The sequence below is a fragment of the Benincasa hispida genome, chromosome 1 (genome assembly GCF_027475165.1).
Source record: "Benincasa hispida cultivar pf3 chromosome 1, pf3_genome.v1.1, whole genome shotgun sequence".
NCBI classification, from domain to species: Eukaryota; Viridiplantae; Streptophyta; class Magnoliopsida; order Cucurbitales; family Cucurbitaceae; genus Benincasa; species Benincasa hispida.
This window is the reverse complement of record NC_143478.1, coordinates 72,653,589-72,662,783: the sequence shown is the minus strand read 5'-3', so window position 1 is coordinate 72,662,783 and position 9,195 is coordinate 72,653,589. Positions and strand designations below refer to the sequence as shown.

Sequence of the window (9,195 nt, the reverse complement as noted above, 5' to 3'; positions counted from 1 at the left end):
GTTGCTGACAGTTACCTCTCGTTTCTTTTCCCTCACCCAAAAGTTGTACACAAATTCCTCGAAAAAAAAAAAAATTTACTAACCTATAATCAAAATTGTCAGGAATGAAACTCTTTTGATCGTGTTTACTACATACAATCATAAGAAAAAATTTATTGGTGTTGTTGACCAAAAATGAAATATAGATGATTACACGAATATCTTTGAGAAATTGATTTATATGATAAAATTACAAAACATATTTTTCAAATATAGCAAAATGTCACTAATATTTTCAAATATAGATGATTACACGAATATCTTTTTCATGGGCAAAATGTTCTACCTTGTGTCAAGCAACATGCTCCATAATAGTCGGTCTTCGTTTAGAAATATCTTTCCTTATTTATTTTCATGAAAGTTTGTAGCTCCATTGTTAATCATGTGGTTAGAGCTTGTAGTCTATTATCATCTAGACTAAGCTATGAGATATTGTATGGTTTGTTTCACACTAGAATGTTCAAGAGTATGTTTGTACTTAAAGGGGACCTAAGTTGTGTTATTTTCTTCATTCTTGTGTGAGAGAAGCTCATACTTAAGAAGAGTCAAATTAAGCTAGTTTGAAGGAATCTCAGACTCTTGCTAAGTGAAAAGTATATTATATTTGTGGAAGTGAGAGGACCTCAAGTTTAGGAGGAAACTAAGAGTTGCTATTCGCGAGTCATTGTAGGCTGTGTTGTAATTACTAAACTTTTTCATGAGTGAAGTTTCTTTCCACTGGACACACTACCCCCCTCTCCTAGAGATAGGTGGCTTTACACTGAATTGGGTTATCAGTCTCTGTTTATTCTTTTATACTATTTACTTTGTTAGTCATCTTGTTATTCAATATGTTATAACATTGAAGAAAAACATATTCAGATTCACTTAATTTTTTCAGTTATCATTTGTTACTATTGCTTAGACCAAATCGTAAAATTGATATCTATAATCTCACTAAAAACGATATACGACCATTTAGGCCATGGCTACTGTTACCAATTCTAACGGTTGAAATATTAGTTGATGACACGTGAGGGCAAATCTAGAAAATCTTTAAAATGCTCCTACAAAAAACTAATGGATCCCACGTAATTCTCAAACGTAATTGGATTGGGTACCATCACCTTCACAATCGAATTATGGATGTGGATTACAGATCTTTTTGTGAGACCCACAGTTTGTTATTATTATAGAATATTAATAAATAACAATGAAACTATTTAAATGGGCTCCACTTTTCTTATTTCCATTAATTGATTTCGTTTACGGAGAAGTAAACATGGCCTAAGTGCAATCTAGACTATGTTGGGTATTTTATTAGGATAGTTGCAGTAACAACAAAGGAAAAAAATTCTAAAAATTGTTAAAGTATCGAATTTACAAAATATAGCAAAAAAAAAAAAAAAAAAATATATATATATTGGAGCTGATTTTCGTTTTAGTAATATATTTGATATACTTTATATTGGTAGATCGACTAGTTATACAATTGAAATACCAAATTTACCATTCATTATACCAAACTTATTAGTCAACAATGCTTATGCATTTGTTATTTTGAATTCTTATTCATTTGTTTCAAAGTATTATTTTTCTAGTACATCATATCAACATGTAATGGTTAAATTTGTCAACAAGTGCTCATGCATTTTTTATATACAAAAAATAAAGTATATCAGTTGATTGATATTCTAAATATAAAGTATATCAGTATACTTATTGATACACAATTAAGGATAAAGTAGAAGAAAATTTGAAATTACATAGGCTAAATTGGAAGGAACTAAAAATACATGGACCAAAATAGTATTTTAACCTTATAATTTCCTAATGAGTTAAATCAGAAATTAATACCTAAAGTTTGAGATTTGTATCTATTTGGTCCTAAATACTTTTAAAAGCATCTGATGAGTCTCTATGCTTTCAAATTTTTATTTAATAAGTTCCTAAACTTTTAAATAATGCTTAATAAGTCTTATGATATATTCAACTGTTTTAAAAAAATTAATTGATCTATAGAATTTAAATATAAATCTTGTATTTAATAAAACTCTATACTTTCAATATTGTGCATAGAAAATCTTATGAATTTTTAAAAAATTCAAAAGTGCATCAACTAAATTTGTAACTTCAAAAGTTGATAGGAAAAATAGACTCAAACATGACTAAAATTTTAATATAACCTACTTTCCTCATGTTGTGTTTTATTCGTTTTGAAATTTTTTGGCTAAGTCAACCCTCCAGTTATATTCAGCTAATTCAATTTTGATTGTTCCATTTGGAGGTCTGAAATTTTAATAACCCGATTACATCAATTTGGGTACTAAAATATGTGTTACAATTTTTACCTCAATTTAATTACTACTAATCTGCCCCCTAAATTTAAACCAAAAAAATCTTCATAAACTTGTTAATTTTCGTAAATTGCAACTTAGAATTTAGTTCTACTGCCATTTTACTCGAAAATTTTATCAATTTTGATGTCCTACGTATAATTTATAATTTAGTGAACAAATAAGAGAAATTTTTAACTATAAGGACATATTAGAGACTTAAGATTATAATACATTTTCAAAGCGTTAGGTTAAAATTGCAATATTCACCTAAGTTTACCTAAGTTTGAAATGAAACTTAATGAAGTTAAACGTCTAGAATTAAAATGACATAACTCAACAATTACATGATTGAAATTGATTTATTTACCTTTAATTAAAATAGATAAAAATACACATCACCATCTGTTAACTCAATATCAGAGTATTTAGAGCAATTAATAGAGATACTATGATAGATATTTTTTTAAAAAAGTCGAGGTACTAAAAAAAAAAAATGTTCTGATTCTGCTCAATAAGTCTTCCATTTTGGGATAAGACCAGATGAATAGCTAGGGACAGAGCCCTGCAAGATGAAATTCACTCCTACCCGATTAAGGTTAGTAGAGAGGTTGACAACTACAAAGTAGACCGCATCCAATAGTGTTACCAGAATAAGGCACCCAACTTTATTTATATACTATAGATGATTTTTTACTATTTACTCGAACCTGATCCACTTTTATGTCCCATATAAAGTTCAAGTACTCATATAATAGTCAATGGACTTTTAGGTTTATTGGATTTCTGAAAAAATAATACATTCAATAACAACTTATTGAATTTTCAGAATAAGTTCTATTGTTTACAAACCACGAGTTTTAGGACATAAGACCTAACAAACTCCCACTTGGACTAAAACTCCAGTGGTAACTTATATATCCCATATATAAAATTGAGTTTCTGAGTTTTATAGAGAAATAAAATAAACCAGGGCATCCCATACCCATGGTTAAGCATGCTATAGCAGAAATAAATGAGTTTCAAGACATGCATTTATAGAACTTCTTCAAAGCTTGAATCCAGCTACAAATCTCTCTGAATCTTGATGTAGACCACCCCAAGATCTTTCCTACTATCCTCTTGGTGCTCTAGATTGAGTTGTGAGACTCAAAATAAGCTGGAAACGAGGGAATTTAAAGACAAGCTCACAGCAGCAACCAAATGAAGAACACCTTCTTCTCACGAATTTTCAGCAAAATTCTTTTGATTGCATTGCCTCAAATTCACTCTAATCTCTTCAATATATTGTAGACGATCATACAAAGAGAATAGCTGCATGAGATGCAGCTCATGTTTGGAGTAAATGAAGACTTAAGAAGTGGGTTAAGTGTGAGCAACTTGAAGAAGACAATGGAAAATGTCATTTTTCCATTTTGTGTTTTTCTCTCTTTTTCAACTTTTGATAAACTGATTTCATAAATCAATTTTATAAAATAAAATTGAAAAATTATTAATTTTACAAAATTAATTTTCTTAATAAAATTAATAAATAATTATTTAAACAATTTAAATCATTCTAATTAATTTAATATTAAATATTAAATTAATTTTACACAATTCCATCTTCAAATATTTAAATCATATTTAAATATTATTTCTCTAATTTCGTTTAATTCTAATTTGAACATTTCAAATTAACTTATCACGCTACTCTAGAGCTAATCCATTACGAGTTAGTAGGGGGACCTCGCGGACCTACAGATCATGGGCTCCAATAACCTGAGATTAATTGGCTAAACTCATTAGACCGAACTAACCCCCGTTTGTTAACTAATGGGTCACTCCACTAAAGCCCATAGTTGAACTCCCCTCACTGTAGATATATTATGTCCACTCGATATAACAATGATCAGTAAGTTAATCATTCACAGGTTGTTCATAATAACAGCTAGGTCGAATCTCTATTTTACCCCCGAAATTACCTCTTATTCCTTAAGTCCCACTAATCCTCTAATGAAAAATTAATTTGTGATCCAATCAACAAATCGAATCCCTCTCGGGCCAATGAGAGGTTGAGGTCTCTTGTTCAAGACCTAAAATCAGCACATAAAGGGAACAACCTCTCTACTAACCCTAATCGGGTAGGAGTAAATTCCATCTTGTAGGGTATGTCCCTAGCTATTAATCTGGTATTATCCCAAAATAGGAGGCTTATTGAGCAGACACGTTGGTTGATAACGGGCAGAAATGCACGTTATTACAGTGCAAAGTCATAAAACAATGCAGGATTGCGATGATAAAAAAAATACAATATAGCTTCCAAAAGCATTAAACTCACAACATTGCGATTGCATGCGTTTACCGCATTAAAACAGTTGACTTATGTATTTTTGTGCAGGAAAATGCATTGACACAAGGTGGAAATGCGATCCGAAGAAATTAACGTCCGGACGCATAAGAGATTGCGACCGCAAGGCTATGTGATCGTTTGCGCTTGCGAAATCAAGATTGCGACCGTAACGCTATGCGATCGTTTGCATTCAAAAATCTGCTCGAGAAGGTGGCCGCATAGAGCCGATGCATCAAGATGGGCGCATCTGGGTGAAAGGTTAATAAATCACAATGGGACAGAAAGTTGATGATGGTCGATTCCGAATTAAGTTGACAAGCCGTTGATGACCACTATAACAAGTACAACTCAACTTTTCGGTGACAAATATTCGGCGCATCAGACAGAGAATTAATGTCATCCCATCATTACAATCATAAGAGAGAAGAAGCTTCTCACCCTGAAGTCTATAAATACCAAAGGCCACCTTCAGTGAAGGAGTTCGCCCAGTTTTTAGAGTTTAGTTTTTATTTAGTTAGCCTTGTTTTTAGTTCTTATTTTATACTTAGAAGGCGGAAGCAAGAGAAGGGAAAAGATGTCGGAAGATCGTCTTGGTCAGCTCGAGAGAGAACCCAGTGGGCGTGGAAAAACAGAAAGAGGGCCGACTCTTGCGAGAGCAAGAATATCTTTTGAGCAGAGTAGAGAAGAACAATGTAAAAGCTTTGGGAAGCAAGAAATTGCTACCAGGCTCTTTATTCTTATTTCGCATTATCATTATGTACTTTAATTAGATATCTATAAAATGGAACTTGCTTATCTACATCTGTTCACTCTCTTTAAAACACGCATGAATAGCTAAATCTATCGAATGAGTTGAGAAGTACTTAGCTAACATGACCTAGGATTTTCATTGCATGCGATCATCTGTCTTATGTTGTGTCCATCATCCCTTTAGAGCTACTCAAAAGAGAGTCTAAAGAAAGAACTTAAGACTTAAAAGAGCTAGGTTAGAATCTAGACTCGAGAGAGCAAGATTAGATCTGCATAAGCAAGAGATAGAGACTTAGAGATAAGCTCTGTTTGTCAACATGCATCACATGCACCCTAGAGATAGGTTATGGTATTATGCGGTCGCCTTGTATGTGTATGTGTCAATCGTCATCGCATAGACAAGAATAGAGGCTTATGTGTAAGTCCTATAAACATAATCGCATATATCGCATGCATTCTAAAACTAGAAGCCGTAGCATTTGCGTTGAGAGATGATTTGTTGTTGTATGTGTGTAGCATGATCGCATAACATGAACGCAATCCTAGGAAGTGTTAGCTAAACCCCTTCTCAATCCGTTCCCCCGCATATTCATCGCAACTTTCGTAATATTAACTCTTTTCTTAACTCCGCTGCATACATTTTATACTGTAAACAACAAACCAACTAACTCTTTGATTTATTGTTACCGCAAAGTGATCTATAAATTACCACCGCATATTGTTTTCCTTAGTCCCTGAGTTCGACCCTGGGCTTACCAGGCAACTCAGTAGGATTTATACTTGGATCTTATTGAGAAAACTTGCATGTACAATGCATTTTCCATCAATGCAATCCCCACTATTATTTCATTGCATAAAACAACGCATCAAGTTTTTGGCGCCATTGCCGGGAACTTCAGCAATACATTGTGCTAACGGTAATTTTGTGATTTTCTTTGCAACTTTCAATCTTTGGCGAATTACGACCCGGAGATTGAAAGAACGTTCCGATGCAAATTGAGAACCAACCACCAACAACAACAAGATAGAACTCCAAGAATGGCAGAGCAACCAGGAAATAGAGCATTAAATGAAAATAATGTCATGGTGAATCCCATCCTATTGGCGAACGACCGCAATAGGCCTATTCGAGACTATGCGTCGCCCAACCTCTACGATTTCTCCCTAGGAATCATGAGGCCTGCTTTTGACGGATCGAGATTCGAAATGAAACCGGTGATGCTGTAGATGATCCAAACTGCCGGACAGTTTGGTGATAGGCGTGGTGAGGATCTGCATGCCCACCTCCGGAGTTTCATTGAGATCTGCAACACTTTTGTGTTCCCTAACATCTCCACTGATGAGGTTCGACTAACTTTGTTTCCATTTTCGTTGTGTGATCAGACACGAAAATGGGCTTATTCTCTCGAGCTAGGGGAGATTACCTTATGGGAGCAAGTAGTAGAGAAGTTTATGAAGAAGTACTTCCCTCCGACGGAGAATGCGAGAAGAAGGAAGTTGATAACCAATTTTGAACAGGATACTGACGAATCGCTCAGCGACGCGTAGGCAAGGTTTAAGAGGCTGGTAAGAGATTGCCTGCATAACAGCTTAACAGACTGCTTACAGATGGAGATTTTTATCATGGATTAAATCCTGCATCGCAGACCGCTGCCAATGCAGCAACAGCTGGATAGAACTTATGATGAAGCTAAAAATATCCTTGATCGCATTTCTAAAAATCATGAAGACTAGAGAGAAAGCGATCAAAGATTAAGAATCAAGGACAGAGATGCGAACAATGGTCATCGCATCCCTTCAGAGTCAAATGACTACGATGATGAACTTGATACAAGGAATCGCAATCAATAGCCCAACAACGCATAGGGGGCAAGTGAACGTAATCAACCAGACGACCGCAAGTTGTGCTACTTTCGGAGAAGGACATCAAATGGAGGAATGCCCGCGAAACCCACAGTCAATCTATTTTGTGAAGGATAATCCGTTTTCTAACACGTACAACCCTGGGTGGAGAAACCACCCCAACTTCGCGTGGAAAATTTTCAATCAGTGGTGCAAAAAGAAGGGCCACCCAAATTTTTCCCACGAACCAACGGTCAAACGAGTAATCAAGCCAGCAGTTCGCAGGCACCGCAATCTTCCACTTTGGAAAGTTTGTTAAAGCAATAAATTGAAAAGAACGAAAATGTGCTTCAAAACCAAGCGACATCCATCCGTATTCTGAAAATTCAGATAAGCTAGATTGCGGGTGAACTCAAGAACAGACCGCAAGGGGCCCTGCCGAGTTCAACCGAACTCCCACGTAACCCAGGGGGGTACGAGCAAAGAGTAATGTCAAGTCGTGACGTTGCGGAGCGGAAAGACTATGGCAGGGGAGAAGAAGAAGCCTAGCCGGATTGCTCCAATTGCACTGGAACCAGAGATTGCGTTGACTCGAGAAGAAACAGAAGAAAAAGAGGTGATGGAACCAGAGATTGCGTCCACCTCGGAGCCAAAAAAACAGGGGACCGTAAGAATACAGCTGCCACTATTCCCATAGAGACTCAAAAAGAAGAAAAATGATGAGGTACAGTATCAACGCTTCATGAATATGTTAAAACAGTTGCATATTAATATTCCGTTCACTAAAGCAATTGAGGAGATGCTCGCATATGCAAAGTTTCTAAAGGATATGGTGACAAAGAAGAGAGGCACTGGTAAGTTCGCAACGGTGGCTTTGACGCAGAGTGCAAAATCTATCATCCCACCAAAAATGCACGACTCTGGGAGTTTCACTATACCTTTCTCTATTGGAGGGTTATACATCGGTCAAGCGCTATGCGATCTCGGGGCCAACATTAACTTGATGCCCCTGTCAATTTTCAAGCAGTTGAATGTGGGGCAACTTGCGCCCACGACGGTGACTCTCCAATTAACGAATAGATCTCTTGTGCATCCAGAGGAGAAGGTGAGGAATGTTCTAGTTACAATAGAAAAATTTATATTACCAACAAACTTTATCATCATGGACTATGAAACAGACAAAGATGTGCCCATCATCCTAGGGCGACCATTCTTATCCACCGATCGCGCCCAGATTGATGTGCACAAAGGAGATATCACGCTGAGCGTGAATGGACAGAAGCTCAGGTTTGACATTATCTGAGCCATGAAGTATCTTGATGAAGAAGACCTTAATGAATCCGACGATGAACAAAGTTTGAATGACGAAGAGAAGCCTGAAGATGAAAATGAGGATGAGGATGCGATCGCATCCATTGTTGCATGCAATGCGACCTTAGAAAAAATAACCAAAGAAGATGAGATGATCACATCTCAAGAAGATAAGCCGGCAGTGAATGAAGAAAGGAAAACAACAAAACCGTCCTTAGAACAACCACCAACAATAGAACTGAAGACCCTTCCTAACCACTTGAAGTATGCGCTGCTGAACATTCTGAGAAAGTATGTAAAAGCAATTGGTTGAACGCTCGCAAACATTAGAGGAATCAGCCTCGCATACTGTATGCATAGAATTCGTTTCGAAGAGAATCACAAAGGATCGATCGAACATCAGCGCAGACTCAACCCTGCGATGAAGGTCGTAAAGAAGGAGATAATCAAGTGGTTAGACGCGGGCATCATCTATACAATAGCCGACAGCATGTAGGTCAGCCCTGTGCAATGCGTGCCGAAGAAATGAGGGATGACGGTAGTCCCTAATGCCAATAACGAACTGATACCGCAAAGGACTGTCACTGGATGGGGGATTTGCATGGA

At 36.2% G+C, this 9,195-nt stretch overlaps 1 protein-coding gene across 1 annotated transcript; it reads left to right on the top strand.

The window, feature by feature from the left end:
* The first annotated feature begins 7,801 nt into the window (after positions 1 to 7,801).
* Positions 7,802 to 8,581, top strand: LOC120078683 (uncharacterized). Its single transcript, XM_090314191.1, has 2 exons — positions 7,802 to 7,894; positions 8,162 to 8,581. Exons 1-2 carry the CDS (start codon positions 7,802 to 7,804, stop codon positions 8,579 to 8,581), a joined length of 513 nt encoding a protein of 170 aa, XP_090170317.1.
* Positions 8,582 to 9,195: the final 614 nt, after the last annotated feature.